The sequence below is a fragment of the Antedon bifida genome, chromosome 3 (assembly GCF_963402885.1).
Source record: "Antedon bifida chromosome 3, ecAntBifi1.1, whole genome shotgun sequence".
In the NCBI taxonomy this organism is placed as follows: domain Eukaryota; kingdom Metazoa; phylum Echinodermata; class Crinoidea; order Comatulida; family Antedonidae; genus Antedon; species Antedon bifida.
In genome coordinates this window covers 22,371,487-22,389,613 of record NC_136228.1, presented here as the reverse complement: position 1 = coordinate 22,389,613, position 18,127 = coordinate 22,371,487, and the positions used below count along the sequence as shown (strand labels likewise).

Genomic DNA, 18,127 nt, shown 5'->3' with positions numbered 1-18,127 from the left:
AATTATTTTTAAACTGATATGGAAAACAACATTTATACCTACTTTTTAAATGTATCACTTGAGAAAAAAACTGGCGTTGGGTGTACAATTTTGGTTAACTTTCAATTACATTACCTCTTAAAATCCACGTGATAAAACGCCGACAACATGTTTTTCACCTTCACCCAGGGTTGTTCTAATGAATATTCATTATTTTTCTGACTTTCGCGGTCTTTATTTGTTTTTATTGGCTATTAAAATACAGTCCTTTTATGCTTGATTGCTTCCGGGTTCCTCGTGTGGTTTGTATACAATATGTTTTCTGAATCACTACTCCATAAAACGCTATGAAACGTTGGGGGCGCTACACTTAATTCATATTTCTGGAACAGCTGTGTTGTCATTGTCATATCCTTGTTTCATTTTATTTCATTGTAATTGTTTTATTATCTGCTTTTGTTTTTTGCTTCTGTAATTGTTTTATTATTTGATTTGATATCTGCTTTTTACATTTATTATTATTGGTGTTTTCCTTTGAGCACGGTCTTACCTACATGCGCGTGCGTTTTTATTTGCTAATATTTCTCCCCTTTGTTAACAAATCCGGAAGATGGTTAATTACCTGTCGGTATAGTTCAATCAAGACATACTTATTAAATAACTTCATTCATTCTTATCTTTTTGTTTTAGTCATTGTTATAATATCCGGATCAAATAACTTATGTCTTTGGATTATGTCGGCATACATCAAGCAAATACCTCAATTAACTAGTTTTAATTAACCAGGTGCATCCTTATTGTACCCTTTTTAAAAATACCGCCAAGTACATGACTAATTCAAATCTTACAACAATCCTTTACTTCCTTACCCAATGTTAACCATTGTATTATTATATCCGAAACATAACACCTATTGACTTCAACCATTGTAAACCAATTGTTCACAAGCAACTAATTCATCAAATGATATACTCTATTGTCTTATACTATCCCCATTGTTAACCATTGTTATAATCACGACTGACTAGACCGTATACCTCTCTACTAAAACTTAGCCGGTACTGTAATAATATTGTACATCTTAATTGTCACAGTCTCTTGTATATGTCCAACAAGAGAATTTCGAGTCTGTTGCAAATGTAGGCCTAAATCCTAGTTGGGTTATTTCCTTAAACAAAGTCATTTCATCTTTTGGGGCACTTATGGTAAGGGCGTGTGGCGCTGTGTGTTGGACGTTCGACTACTGATCGTTAGACCGAGGTTCGAATCCAACTCTCGCCGAATTGCTTGTATCCTTAGGCAAGATACTTTACTTACGTTTGCCTCTCTCCACCCAGGTGTATAAATGGGTACCCGGTTAGATCAAGACACAACTTTGCGCTGATTACTAGCTGCATATATGGGAGTATGTTTCCATAGGTGTTTGATCAGGAAATGACTGGGGTAATAATGTTCAGCGCATTGAGAGCTTGCTTATATGCGCTATATAAGAATGAACTATTATTATTATTATTATTATTTTTGGAATAAAATCGGTTCTCGTAAATTGCGTTGGTAGAGATGGTAATTTATTGAATATGTTTGCGACACTGGTAGATATAGCCCACGAGGTTGAATATATTTGGCGTACCAAATCCAAGTATTTTCCTGTCTCTTTATTTTCAACTAATTGGATAAGGTCTTCTAGTTGGTAGAAATCTGCTTCCATAGATAAAATATCAAACTCCTTAAATCCTTTAAAAAGAACAAGTTTTGATCTTCGCAGGAAATTCAAAATGTGTCTGAATGTGGGCCCATCCCCGTCAGTAATGTAGCGATTACACTGATAAACTTTAGAAGGAGGACGACCACTGAACATTCCACCCAGCATAGAATCTGGATAACGAGTTAAGGTTGATCGACTTGTGGTGTAAAAACATCCACCAACATTTAGCTCCAACACCTCGTCTACATGCGAATCCATGTTTCAAATTATCCGCCACAACAACAAAGCTAGAAGTAACTGAAAAATTATGTCCCGGTTAGATTTGATGGCTCAAACCAGTATACCGCGTACATGTAGTGTTTATTTATGGCTAGGAATTATGGTTATGGTCAAACAAGCTAACTCATCGAGGGCAGCTCCATATCAGGATCCAGGTGCGCAGCAAAGAAACGGGCTTTGCTAGTTTTAGATAGATGTACGTTCCTTTTACCAGAAGGCCTTCATATTTTTGTAGTCAGACCTAGGAATGGAGGAGGTGATTTTGCCAGTCATGGTTTATCTCCAAAAATCTGATCTCAAATTGATCAGAAGTCAAAAACAGAAGAAAAGACTATACTAAGTTTTAAAACTTAGCCAGGTACGGTACCGTAATACTGTACATCTCAATTGTCGCATTCTCTAGTAAATGTCCAACAATGGAAAGTTGAACCTGAAGTGCATGCAAATGTAAATCCTAGTTGAGTTATTTCCTTAAACAAAATTTCCGGATCTATTGTGATTTGTGTTGCAAAACTAAACTGTGTAAGCCTACGCAGCCTAGGTTTGTCTTGCAAAACTAAACTGTGTAAGCCTACGCAGCCTAGGTTTGTCTTGTTTTTTCATTTCCTGTTGTATATATGGTAATTTATTGAATATATTTTCCACACTGGTAGATATAACCCAGTCCCCATTTGAATATTTGTGTACCTCTATAAAATCCAAGCATTTTCCTTCCTTTTTATTTTTAACTAATTGGATAAGGTCTTCTATTTGGTAGAAATCTGCTTCAGCTGATAAAATATCCCACTCTTTAAATCCGTTAGGAAGAATTAGCTTTGATCTTCGCAGGAAATTCAAAATGTGTCGGAATGTAGGCCCATCTCCGTCAATAATGTAGCGGTTACACTGATCAATTTTAGTAGGAAGACGACCACTGAACATTACACCCAGCATAGAATCTGGATAACGAGTTAAGGTTGATCGACTTGTGGTGTGGAAACAACCACCAACGTTTAGCTCCAAAACTTCATCAACCTTTGAATCCATGTTTGCAAACTACAACTTAAAAATCAGAATATAAACTAAAAGAACAATGGTTATATTATTATGGTTAGATTCGACAATTTCCTTCAATCACTATAAAGCCGATTTTCCACTAGGCGAATCGGATGCGTTAGCCTATACGCATGTGTAGAGATGGATTTTGAAGATGAAAACATGAATCAGACTTTGAACTATGATTAAGAAAAAGAACGGACATAATGTTGATACAGTCCCTTGTGAACAGACACTTAAAAGGACTGATTTTAAAAATATTATTTATCTAATGATCAAACACTTTTGTAAGAGATAGAAAGGGTAGGCCTTTCGATTTCTGCTCCGATAGGTTTTCTGTATCAACAACATATAAAGATTGGACAAAGAATAACGTTTTAAAATCGATCTTTTTTTCAAATGTGCTGTATGCTTATTTTTGCAAATAAATGTTTACATAAATGTTTAAAGCCCACGGGCTTAATTGAGAATTGTCAATGAATGTTTATGATGCATGTATACATTAGCTCAACCCTAATGTTAAAGTTAGGTATATCATGAATTGAACATTGACTTTCCGTTTATGTTCTTGTTATAATAATAGTTAACAGTTAATCAGTGATTTACTATAGAAGACATTCTCTTGCAAATGTCCACCTAACACAACGGCTGTTAGAGGATGTTGTTATAAGTTTAAACCCTAGTTGAGTTATTTCCTTAAAAAGTTGGAAACGATTTAATGAAAAGTGTTCGGGAAGTGTCAATCCATACTCAGCGTGCTTGCGATAACCATTATAAACTATCTCCGGCTACACGAACCCTTAAATTCTACCTCTATGAATTCAAATTTGCCCGTCCTTGTTTTTTCAATTAATTGAATCAGCCCTGGAATTTGGTAAAAATCCGCCTCTGCCTGTAGAATATTCCACTCCTTAAATCCGTCAGGAAGAATTAGTTTTGATCTTCGCAGAAAATTCAAAATGTGTCTGAATGTAGGCCCATCTCCGTCAATAATGTAGCGGTTATACTGATCGACTCTAGAAGGAAGACGACCACTGAACATTGCACCCAGCATAGAATCTGGATAACGAGTTAAGGTTGATCGACTTGTGGTGTAAAAACAACCACCAACATTCAGCTCCAACACGTCGTCTACATGTGAATCCATGTTTCAAATTATTATTATTCAAAAACTGCAAAATTATGTTAGATTTTATGGCTCAAACCATTATATAACACGTACGTGTTGTGTTTATTATGGCTAGGAATTATGGTTTGAAAAACAAACAAACGATATCATCGAGAGCAGCTCCATATCAGGATCCAGGGGCGCAGCAAAGAAAAGGGCTTGTTTTAGATAGATTTATTTGTTAAGTTCCTTTTACCAGAAGGCCTTCATATCTTTTTAGCCAGACCTAGGAATGGAGGAGGTGACATGCCGTTCATAGTTTATCTTGCAGAATATCATATCTTTAACGTTTGCGTTTATTATTTCAGAAATATCGACTTCCTCAATTTGAAAACTATTACAATAATATACAAAAGCTAAGTCGATTATCAAATATAATTCACCCTTCTAGTCCCGCCATAAAGAACACCAGCGAAGAATTTATTCTTTCTTCGAAACAACAGATAGATCCTGTATACAATATTTCTCCTCTTATTCCGGAGAACAATCCAACTTATACTCTATAAAATAATGTTTTCGTTCTTCACCTTCGTATAAAATCTCCTTATAATTCTGGGTTATTACGGTATCCCCACCCGTTCCAATGTTGCCAGCCTTTTCTACCTCATAATAACTTTAATTTGACTATAATCTTTTGTCCCGGTCGTCGTTTCTGGTTTCCATCTCAAATGTTCAGTTAATTCCTAGCATTCATGATATTGTGATATTGTGCGGTCCATATTTCTAGCTTATAAATCATTATGTAATATAAATATAAATAATAGCATGAGAAGGTAGAGTTAGGTACTTTTCGTGTCTGTATTGTGCTTGTTTGTTTTAAAATATAATTGTATACTTATTATTTAGCTTTTTAGATATTGTTAAGTATACTTTCATTCACATATTTTAACATGATCGAAAAATTGTTGTTACAGCCTCAAAAGACAATAACAGCGTACCATTCTATCTTATTTATTTAACACAATGATTAACTTAAACACAAATGGCTAAACATTATTGCATGCTTGAATGTGATTTTCAGCAAAGCGATGTCTCGGGGGTTAAAGTTAGAAACCTGAAATACCCTACACAGGATTCACTAAACCACCATAAGCGGAGCCTCAATCTGCGATTCTTCGTACCTTTATATTTTCTGTGTGTCTATACTACAAAATACATTGAGACTATTGGCTTTAACAGTCAATCTTGATTGAATTACTGTTTGACAACTACCATTGCATTTTCAAATGAAAAAAGCAGCAAAATACATACACAATTAATTTAGTAATATTGTAATAATAATAATAATAATTGTTTTTTTAAAGCCTGGTAATGGCATTTGCAACATATCAGGTTAGGAATTGGAACAACAATATTTTAACTTTCTCGAATTTGCTCCTACAATATTATGCGAATATCCACCTGTTAACAGCCCATTGTTGCGGACTAGCTTATCTCTTTAAAAAGAATACATACGATTTAACAAACAAGAAACTTTAGGGAAAATGGCATTCAATATTCGGCACAAGAAATGGAGCCACAAAAGCAAAACGATACATTAATCAACTTTTGAAAAAAACCGACATAAAATAATCAAAACAACATGATGCAAACGTTACAAACTAAACAAATCTTGACAACTGCGTTACTAAAGACTTTTAACAATTCGTAACACGTTACACATTATATAGTGGCCGCAGAGGTCTCTCTTGTAAATGTCCTTCTATGCCTATTCTTCGAGTCTAAGCAAGCAGTTTCCAATGTAAATCCTAGTTGAATTATTTCCTTTAATAGTATAAGATGATCAGATTCGAATAGATAAGGAACTGTCACTTCCAACTCGCCATGTTTCTGAAGTTCGGAAGTTTCCATTAGTGATGGTAGTTTACAGAAAATGTTTGGCAGACTGCTAGATACACGCAATTGGGATGTTGACTTGTGTACCTCTATAAAGTCTAAACATTTAACTGTCTTTACTTTTTTTTTACGAATGTGTTCTTTCTCATTTCCAATAAATGTAATCAGTCCTGGAAATTTGAAGATATCCGCTTCATTGATTAAAATATCCCATTCTTTAAATCCTTCAGGAAGAATAAGTTTTGATATCCTTAGGAAATTCAAAACGTGTCTAAAGGTAGGCCCATCTCCGTCAATAAAGTAGCGGTTACACTGATCAACTTTAGTAGGAAGACGACCACTGAACATTGCACTCAGCATAGAATCTGAATAACGAGTTAAGGTTGATCGACTTGTGGTGTAATAACACCCGCCAACATTTAGCTCTACAATGTCGTCTTTGTGTGAAGCCATATTTGTCAAATTCGCTCCAATATAATTTAATCTAAAAAACGGGAGAATATTCAGGTTAGATTTGAACCACTCTCCAGCCATTTGCTAGACATGTATTATTTAATGTAAAAACAACAAAGATATTTGGCTTATAATTAACAACTCTCTGAAAACAAAGATCTATTCTTTTAGAAAGAGAGCCTTTACTTTATTTATTCCAATAGCATTCGCCACAGCGTTGGCAGTATGGTTATTTGTTAGATATTATATATATATATATAGTCGGATCGGTAATGATTGATAATTGTTACATTTGAATGAGATGATGATGATAAATTTGTTTCGGATAAATGTGGCTAATCTCGTATTCATAGAAATTGTTTCAATGTGCTTTCATATAACATTTCGAAGAAACGAAAATACCAAGGTAAACTAAATAATGAGTGGACGAATGGAGTACGATGGTGTATCGAAATATTGCGTGTGTGTAGGCGATGGCGTCTCCGGAGCCGTGTGCAAACAATCGATTCATAAAACAACAGTAAACTGCACGACGTGTGCAGCGCATAACGGCCGATGTGTATACTCTGACGCCGCAGACGGTGACTATTGCGTGTGTCCCAACGATCGTTTTGGATTTTCGTGTGAGTATCGGTACGTCGGTGGTGTATCGGCAGCGATGTTAGCGTACGTTCAGGCTTGTCTCTAAAAAAAAAAAAAAAAAAACACCGCACACACGCACTACACTATGGGCATTAAACTGGCCTTGTTCGAATGCGCTTATCGATGGTTGCCCATTCAACCGTATTTCTACATATCTATCATACTTTTCATAACGTTCAGCCTCATCAGTTATGTCATCGTAGCGTCCAGAGCCATCGGCAACGTATGTAAAGTATTGTCCGCTGTAACGAAACAAGTGGAGCGAATCATCATCAGTCAAGCCAAGAAGAAAAGTTTACGCGTGTACATGCATCAATTCCAGGCTCTGTGGCACACCATCGACGGATGCGAAGCTTTTCAAACTTGGTATCAAGTCGTACGTTACGGATTTCACAGAACGATGGGATCCGTTTTCTGTGACAAAATGCGATGGTTTTACTCGATAACGTTCACTCGTTATCTTGTCTATTATCCAATGAATCTACTCGTATGGCAACCGACGCACGGTGACTGCTCCGTCAGTTATCAGGACGATATCTGCTTTGCCTTTCATCTAAATCTAATCTTGGACGTGATTCGACGATATCTTATCATATCCGTCGTTGTTTTGTACAATACTTGGCCTCTCGTCTCTCATTATATGGCCACATTAAAACGCATCTTTAGAACTTTGCATCGAGAAATGTGCTATCAGTTACACAGACTTGATCCCGGCGGTCATTCTCTGACGCGCGGACGCTTTGCAAAACGAATCAAACATTTTTTTCACTTTGATTGATGAAATGAATGATCTTCGGCCAGAGCACTTTCAGCCACTTTGCGGTTATGCACGTGCATTCTGGCTCCAGCGCATATTGCGTAGACAGACGCGATCGCTACTAAAAACGCTGTACAACAGGTAATCAATTCTAGTGTACAATCACAGTCGTCTTCGTGTACAGTACTGGAGCAGCCTAACGACATCCATCTGTCCCAGTCCAATAGTTTGGTGGCGTTTCTGATGAGTTCCAGTCGAACACACTCTACACGCTCGACGAGCGTAGATCTAGACACTGTCATCGAGCCATACAGTCGATTCAACACGACAGTGCCACCGACGATCGAGTTTAAACTCACGTTGTGTACCCGCAACGTTTCTTCAGACAACAGCGGTGATACGTGAACGAGTATGGGCGGTGGCGCTGAATCGATATTCATTACATCATCATCATCATCACCACCACCACCACCGTGTACACCGAGACGCTCCAATGTAACGTTGTACACGCGTCCGACTCCTGTGAGACGCAGCGCAGATGACGAACGCGACCAGTTGTTGCATTTAAACGAGAAGTCTTGTACGTGAACGTGATCACCGATCAGAAACGACGTGCAATCATTCGCTGTCACTATGATGCCTTTACCGCACAACGGTCGCACAGTCACGTTCGATACAAACGCTTCATCATAACTAATACTCTCGAGACTAGAAGAAATGCACGATGAAACGTTTAATGCGTCGTCTGGAATAACAACGTACGTATCGTGTGCATCGTTTCTATAATTCATGTCTTTCAGGTAACCAACCTGCGACGTGCATAATGACTTGTTTGCAATAAACAGAAATAGAATCAGAATTATTTGTTTTTTATTCATTTGAACAATTCACACGATGCCGTTGATTCTACAATGGAAATTGCTAGAGATAACTCAATACATTTTTTAGGTATGACTATCTCAAAAAACGATATATCTCTTGAAACCAAAGTAAATAAGAAATCCACTAATAAAGGCTTATTATTACATTTTGATAGCCATGTGGATATCAAACATAAACGTAATCTAATTCACACAATGCTTAATAGGGCCTACAAATTGTCATCTACGCATGACATTTTCCTATCAGAGGTTGATAATGTAATAAAGATTTTTCAAAAGTTGAATTATCCTTTAGATCTTATTAGTAATATTGTTAAGGCTTTCAACCAATCCATTAATACTTGTGTGACTCCTAGTAATACTAATGAAGATATGCTAACTGATGAATCTCCCCAGCCTATTAGGATTGTACTACCGTACAAGGATCAAACTTGTTGTAACACGGTTACTAAACAACTTAGTGCGAAGATTGAAAATGATATTTTACCAGTATTTACTAGTCGTAAGATAGGTGACACCTTAAAACCTAAAGAAATGAAACCCAGAATCATTAATTCACAATGCGTTGTGTACAAATTTCAATGTGGTTTGTGTGATACAAACTATGTCGTTTACACTTGCCTTTACAAACGCATTAATGAACATAACAAAAGTATTATAGGCGATCACCTAAAACAACATGGCATAACTGGTGATATCTCAGAATACTTTAGAGTCTTATCTAAATGTAACAATAAGTTTGATTGCCTAATTAAGGAGATGTTGTGGATCAAAGAGATAAAACCTACACTCAATAAACAATCGGATTCCATCAATTGTTTATCTAACTCAGTAGGAGGAGCTAATTACTTAATTAGCCCTCAATTAGCATTTCCTGTCACCAACTTTGGTGCTTAGTGCACATAATTATTATTGTTTTGTATTCACTTGATCTTGAAAATGGTTCTATGATGGTACCGAAACGTCGATCTCTCTTTTTTGTCATTAAATTTTATATTGAAATTATATAGTAAACGTCTTTTAATTTTTATTCATTTCGTTTCTATAACAAATTTAAAGTCGTCAACTGCAGCCAGTTCGTCTACGCTAAAATTACAATTTATCAACACTAACGTCACATGCTCCTTGTCAAACACACTTGACAATCTTATCGGAGACACGTCCATACATTCGATACACACCGTCATCGGATTAGCGCTCGGCAGCATGTCATTATCAAACGTCAGTCTGTTGCACCTTACAAGTCGAACGTCTTTCAAACCCCCTTCTCCTCCTCCTCCTCCTACTTTTGTCATCAACGTAGATAAAAAACTGTCGACGATCGGCACATCTATCAAAGTTAAACGTTGCAGAGATTGTATGCAGAGTACACGTTCAGCAAACGTTCTTCCCAACGTCGCATGCTGTCGTTCGCGCATTGCCGCGATCAAAATCTCGTCTGGATCGTGCTCGACTGCTTCACTCACAAAACGTACAATAGACCGCAAATCCATTTTATGAGCCTCTACGTTGTTGTGCATACGTTGCAAAATCTGAGCAATACATTCGTGTCTTTGACTCGCGCAAGTGCATTCGTTACAATATTTCCTGTCAATACGTACTACAGTCACGACGCATTTCTGAAACGAAGACACCTTGCAATTTGCGCACCTATACACTATTTTACATGTATCGCATGCTTTTACGCCGCAGTGTACACAATTCTGAAGCAAGAATCGAGTGCACTTTCGACAACGATCTGTTTTCTCATCACCGTATATCAAGTCGTTCCAAACTTTTGAAATATTCGACGTACACAGTCGGCGTGTCGGATCATCTTTTAGACAATCGCGTATACTCAGGCATACCTCTAACGGTACCTTGATCATTGTCATGTCGCGGACGCGTTGAAAACACGTTTATAACATCAACACAACGATATCATCATCATAACTTTTACGCACAAATTAAAAAAAAAAAAAAAACAAATTAACGTTTCGATTCTTTATTATCATCATCTCAGAAACAAAAAATTATTGCTAGTACTACTGCACACATCATGTATAAACGAAATAAATTCATAAGATTTTTTTTTTTTTCAAATCTCAACATCCCATAGAATGTTCAACAGTGCTTCACTGCAGTCTTTGAAATAATAACTCAAATGATCATGTTCTGCACTGGCCATTTTCATATCTAAGCACACGTCATAACAATCTCGGATGTCTTCGTAACTGTTTGCTGCCAACAATTTGTGTTTAAGCATACAAATGTCCGTTCTGATAGGGCTGTAGGCGCCGTCGTAAGCTTCTCTCTCTACTGATACTGACTGAGCATTGTAACTGACGAGGGCATTCTGAATAAAGTTCATCAAGTCTCCCACGTACATTGACTGTCGAAGACTTATCACTTCTCCGAACGTTGATGCCTTGTTGTACTCTGGATACTGATACACGCCTAAGCAACGTGTCCAATTCGTAGCCTACCAAACCAAACATTTTTGTATCGTTCGGGAACATCGCTCGTGCTTCCTGCAACAGTCGCACACATCTCGACAACTTTGACAACGTGTTGCAATTGTTCAGCTTAGCGTGAAGATTGTTCACGTACACGTACAAATCTGACATTATCGGTAACGATTGAGTATACGGGTAGTTGTAGTCGATATTGCAGTACTTGAACGCAGTTGATAGCCAATTTCGTATATCTTCTTTACTCATTTTCTTTCGTTCATCAATTTTTCTATGAAACATATCTTCGAAATTATCTATAGGATATTGGACGGAATAACTATCGATTATAACGTTCCTGTTCTTCATGATCGGGTCATAGTCGTCGAGTATACGCATGCTATCTTCACATCGCATTTCTAGTCTACGCGACATCGGATTTATGTTCCACTGAAGCATTATACGCTCTTTTGCATCGCCGTACGTAAGTGCATGGTCTTCGATGTACCACGTTGAATCGTTGTTAAATCTGTAAGCAAATCTATGGTCATCATTCGACATCATCGTGAATGAAAATGAAAATATGGAATCGTAATCAGTTCCTTTTAACCATTAACAAGACACAAACACACACAGAGAGACACGTACAGCGCAATGATGACAAAGGCTCTCAACTTAAACACCGATTGGTTTATTGTAGGCAACGAGAATGCGACGGGTGGTGTTGGTGAAACACTACGAGATGAATTCAATAATACCGATTGGACGAGTTGGAAGGTGATGAAGAGGGACGATGAAGCAGCAGCAGCACCACGTCTACCCGTTCTACAACATTCAAAATCAAATAAACGAATACAGCTTAACAAAATGACGGTACAAGGCAGACGATTACTCCAACCGCACGTACATCCCAATCAATGGATATTAATAGATGTTGACACTTTGATATGTTACCACGATGAAGACAGAACGACGTTTCTCACTACACATCGTTTACCAGCAAGCGCGTACACGCAGCTGTCGTGTAACAATCCTGATCGGATACGCTTCGGTCATGCATCGATCGCGGCCCGGAAATGCTGGAAACAAAACACAAAGATTCCGTACGCGGCTATCCCGATTCGATACATGGATCGCGACACCACGTTCGATATACGCGATGCGAGTACACTCTTCTACAAGGTTCTCTTGACCGACAGTCCACAATACAAATCTCCAGAATCGTATTACAGAGCGTTGGTGCAACGCGATAAACAGCCACCGTGGACTGTCGAAGTCAGGCAATACATACTGAACATACCGCTTCCCCCTCCCGCACCAGATATCGAATACTTCGAAGCCATCATGCGCTCAGTTGATTTCAGAACGAGCGTTAGAAACAAACGATTACCGTTACAATCCGGTGAATCGGCCTCTTTTTTGCGCGCCGAACCCGTTGTAATAGATAAACACGGTGACAAGTTTGCTCTTCGACCGGCCGACGTCATGACGCCCACCGCATATCGTGAATTCTACTCACAAGTTGGATGGACTAACGCGCACGACTTTGAAAAATGTATACAGTCCGTCTACAGATTCATGCATTGTCCCGTTGTCAGAAGAAATCTGTCCAACGGAGAAGTTGAATTCACGATTCTCATTCCTCTGCCGCCGCCTTCTCCTCGTCCTCCCTCTGTGTCATGATGAGTACATGAACGTATTTCGCGCACGAAACGACACAGCACAGAGACGATGAAAGAGTACACTGTTTGTTCGTTGATCACAACATGTTTCGCTACGTCTATTGTAATCGACGTACTGTTACAGACAAACGTTCATCCGATAATCGATTGGCACGCCATCTTTCTACCCGTTTGCCTCTACGCCATATTCGTACACGCTGCATCGACAACAAAACTCATATCGGCGTTTCGATTGAGCATGTGCGCGGCTGCAAACATATCGTTTCTGTCCAATATGAAATTCCTGATCGGACCGTGCGGTGTATCCTATCGAGATCCGATGCAAGAGTGCGGTGCTCACGGAACTGATGCACGTTGTCAACGCGCCTTGACGGACGCTCTTCGATGGCAAGCCGATCAACGACGTTGTCCCATGGTAGAGTTGGGAACAGCTGCCGGTTCCATTTACTACACTGTACAAATGTTGCTTGTCTATCTGCCCACCGGTATTCTGCCGGTAATGCTACACATAACCGATCGTTCAAAAGGAAATCAAGTTCTAGACTGCTGGACGTGGTACATGTTCGTTGGACTGCCTATAGTCGTTGCCACGTTACTGGTGGACGTTCTAGCCGGAGCCGTTGTATATCCACTTTGTTCTGAGCCCGTAGTGTACGCGTTTCTGTCTGCCGCCATGATGTCCAGATACTCATCTTTGGAACGCATATGGGAGGCGGTTTCATTGACGTCGGTGGCTATGACAATCCTGGATCTGATACGCAACGTTTTTATCTATAAACTCGGTCCATGTATGTTTGACGGTCGTGAACTGTTCAAATGTGATGAGCTCGATAGCTGCTATCAGAATCTACTCGATTTGAGCGCACACAAACTAGACTCATCAGACTGTCCGATCAACAAAGTCGGTCGACACTGGGCATTCGCTCTCATGATTTCGCATCTGATCAGATTCTTCACCATAGTCTTTATTCAATGCTTTATGTTGATGCATAAACGTCATTTTCTAAGAAAAGGCGATGCGGATGGAGAGGAGGACGATGAAGATGTTCTGTTCACTAAAGAACGAAAAGGATGATACGACAAAGGCAATAAAAAAAAAATGTCTTTACATTGCGTGTTTTTTGTTTCTATTTGGGTCGCATCACCACGAAAGGAGCCTTGTGTCGCAAAAGCTATATTGCTATAATTAGCTGACGCTTTAAATGCTGGCCTTCTTGCTAATGCTGACGATGCGGTCCTGTTCAGCGACTAGCTAGGCCTACATACATTCAGGATTGTTTTTTACTCGGTGAGGGGCAGAAGAAAAATGGGGTAAGTGAAGATGAAGATGAGGATACTAAAGACTGGCTGGGGATAGACGAAAATTCTGACGGCGAGGATAGTTATTGAAAACGAAGAAGAAATTAATGTGTAAGAATTTGTATACTAGGCCTAATCATGATCTAGAGTAGAAGTGAGTTATGTTAACAGATTGTGTGCTCAAAATAATCCATTAATCAACATAATTATGCATTTTTAATCGTTGATTTTATATATGAAGATGATAATAAAATTAAAAGAAATTAAAGTGTAATCTTTATTCGTATTCATTGTTTAAGTGTGTAAAATTTCATGTAGATCCATTAATAATAACTAATGGTATTCAATGAGAATGTGTTGTGGATATTGAATAGAACCAATGAACCACTGAACTTCAAAGGCTGGTTTCTAATTGTTGATAATCTATCGAAAGTAATCTATTGAATTCGGCTTATATCTTAATTGCCTGGAAGGAAATTATAAAGCAAGTTACATATTTTTGGAAAGCTTAGAGAATGGAGAATAATATTTTAATAATAATAATAAAAAAAAATTTAATTTCAACACAAGGCTCCTTCTGTGGTGAATCTTTGAATCAAATTAATTACATGTATTATTATTATTATTATATATAAAAAAAAAGTATGAAGATTAAAAGTTATCGTTAATGTACAGCGTCGAGTGCACATGCGTGCATGATGTTGAAGCTAAGAGGATTGATTTTCGACGTATTTATTGTTTTATTCGTTGTAAGTGTTCCATGGAATTGGTTATTGTTGTACAGAGAGAGAGTGGCGGTTAATCGGGCCGAGATGACACAGAGACGAATCACAGAGAATGATGATACGATGAATGTTTTTGTGTCGTGGTTGCGAACAAATATCTTTATAGAAGAAAGAGACGAATGTACAGAATATCACAGAAACTATGTAGTACATCCGATCCTGTCCGTTTCGCCGGTTGAAGCGTTTGCCAAGACCGTTTCTAGCTTGATAGAGATTCCTGCTCGGACACTTGGAAAGGCAATGTCTGACTTTAACTTGAATTTCATAGGCAGAATTCCAATTTCAATCTGGATTCCTGCCCTATTAACATGGTCTTCTATGCTCATAGCTACAGTTACGTTCGTCTATTTACTCTGTCTAAAGTACAGTCGTCCAAACACCGTATTCGTTACTGCACTGTCCACGAAGAAATGTTGGTCGTCGCGAAACGGTAAACATCGGTTAAAAGTACACTCGTAAAGCTTTGTCACTCTGAAACGTTGAATACTTTTTTTTTCACACCACACCCACCACTATCAAGAAGTGTTTTGTGTATACACACACACACGATATTAAAGTCTATTTTTTTTTTATAAACTATTATTTTACCATGTACAAATGATATAGTATTCTCTGGATAATAAGTTCTCGAGCCGTGAAGAAACGGTACAAATATGTAATGCTCGCTTTCTACACTATACCGTTTCGATTTTATCAAGAAACGAACAATATTATTTGTATACACACGCACACACACGCCAGATAGTAAACTTGTTTACTCTTCTGACTTTTTGTGTGATTGCGCCCTCTGTATATTTTTTATTATTTACTCATACACAAAATGATTCTCACGGCTCCCATGATAATGAACAAGTCAAGCACCCTCAGTGTTAGCAGATAACGTTTACTGAACCGCGCGGAAGATTTGTTCGAGCGGGCGGTATCAAACAATCATTTATTTAATGTGTTTTCAATAGTTAAAAGATAACACTTATTTTATGTAAAACATTATTACGCCCTAATGTATTACTTTTAAGCTATATCTATTTTAACATGTAATATTGATTATAACGTGGAATACATTTGCACTTTGGTGCAATTGTATTCGACAATTAAAGTTTGTATGTAAGCGGTTTTCTATGCATGTCTTCGAATAGAGTTTTTATCCGAATTCAGTAGTCGTCCTATGATTCTGCACACAGGATGACAGAGCCATGAACACACACACGCGCACTCACACACACACACACACACAAGAAATGAATAAATAAAAACAAACAAACGTGATCTAACTTTTTAAATTTTTTTATTTGTTAAAACGATTTCCGAGTTAACGAAATTTAAATTTGATTGCAAATGAATCAAGTAATGCGCAACTCTCGATCAGTTGATGACAATTTCCGATGAAGATTTGAATCTACCGCCGACTCTCAAACTGTCTTTGCAACAGATTGATCCGAGAGTTATAATGGACGAAGGCGATAGTCGTTGTGTAAGCTTCCAACATATGAAAGCGTGGATATTGGAACCTCACAAGTCTATTTTTTTTTTATAAACTATTATTTTACCATGTACACATGATATAGTATTCTCTGGATAATAAGTTCTCGAGCCGTAAAGAAACGATACAAATATGTAATGCTCGCTTTCTACACTATACCGTTTCGATTTTATCAAGAAACGAACAATATTATTTGTATACACACGCGCACACACACGCCAGATAGTAAACTTGTTTACTCTTCTGACTTTTTGTGTGATTGCGCCCTCTGTATATTTTTTATTATTTACTCATACACAAATGATTCTCACGGCTCCCATGATAATGAACAAGTCAAGCACCCTCAGTGTTAGCAGATAACGTTTACTGAACCGCGCGGAAGATTTGTTCGAGCGGGCGGTATCAAACAATCATTTATTTAATGTGTTTTCAATAGTTAAAAGATAACACTTATTTTATGTAAAACATTATTACGCCCTAATGTATTACTTTTAAGCTATATCTATTTTAACATGTAATATTGATTATAACGTGGAATACATTTGCACTTTGGTGCAATTGTATTCGACAATTAAAGTTTGTATGTAAGCGGTTTTCTGTGCATGTCTTGGGCGTTTGGGCGGTATCAAACAATCATTTATTTAATGTGTTTTCAATAGTTAAAAGATAACACTTATTTTATGTAAAACATTATTACGCCCTAATGTATTACTTTTAAGCTATATCTATTTTAACATGTAATATTGAAATACATTTGCACTTTGGTGCAATTGTATTCGACAATTAAAGTTTGTATGTAAGCGGTTTTCTGTGCATGTCTTCGAATAGAGTTTTTATCCGCATTCAGTAGTCGTCCTAAATTCTGCACACAGGATGACAGAGCCATGAACACACACACGCGCACTCATAACTTTTTAAATTTTTTTATTTGTTAAAACGATTTCCGAGTTAACGAAATTTAAATTCATAAACAATAAATACAGTACAATAATAATTGAAATTCTATCATTAAATAAAACATTAAACAAACTGAAATTTCAGTCAACCGTGATGCTCTATGTACATAACAATATGCACCACTAGCAGCAGACATTAAAAAAGTATGGATTCACGTACGTACAACGAAGGTTAACATTCACAAACAAATATATTATTAATTATTAATTACTACCCTATTAAAAACTAATGGAAAGTATACTACCGACACTAATGAAATTTTAAGAGAACAGGTCAACTTTTACAAAAACTTATATTCCAAAAAAAATATTTCTGTTAATAATATAAATAGCTATCTTGATAAATCAAAATCCAAAACACTTTCATTAAATGACAGTATGCAATGTGAAGGTTTACTAACTATAGATGAATTAACAAGTGCTCTTCATAAAATGCACTTGAATAAAAGTCCGGGGTGTGATGGACTAAGTGTAGAATTTTACAAGTTTTTTTGGAATCATATAAAAGAAATGTTATGTGCATCCTTAAATTATAGCTACAATAAAAGTAAACTACCTAAAACACAAAAAAAGGGAATAATAAAATTATTATTTAAAAATGGAAAAAGAGAATTACTAACAAACTGGAGACCAATTACATTGTTAAATGTTGATTATAAAATTATGGCCCATGCCCTATCGAGTAGAATACAAAAAATAATTGCCCCAATTATTGATTCCGACCAAAAAGGTTATATCAACGGACGATTTGGAGGAGAAAA

General features: G+C 37.2%; 1 protein-coding gene and 2 pseudogenes across 1 annotated transcript; all 3 read right to left on the bottom strand.

Annotated features, from left to right (window-relative positions):
- Positions 1-2,500: 2,500 nt before the first annotated feature.
- LOC144838279 (BTB/POZ domain-containing protein KCTD6 pseudogene) lies at positions 2,501-2,989 on the bottom strand (annotated as a pseudogene).
- Positions 2,990-3,776: 787 nt separating this feature from the next.
- LOC144838277 (BTB/POZ domain-containing protein KCTD6 pseudogene) lies at positions 3,777-4,145 on the bottom strand (annotated as a pseudogene).
- A 1,683-nt stretch (positions 4,146-5,828) lies between these two features.
- LOC144838276 (BTB/POZ domain-containing protein KCTD4-like) lies at positions 5,829-6,455 on the bottom strand. Its single transcript, XM_078693621.1, has one exon. It carries the CDS (start codon positions 6,453-6,455, stop codon positions 5,829-5,831), a length of 627 nt encoding a protein of 208 aa, XP_078549747.1.
- Positions 6,456-18,127: the final 11,672 nt, after the last annotated feature.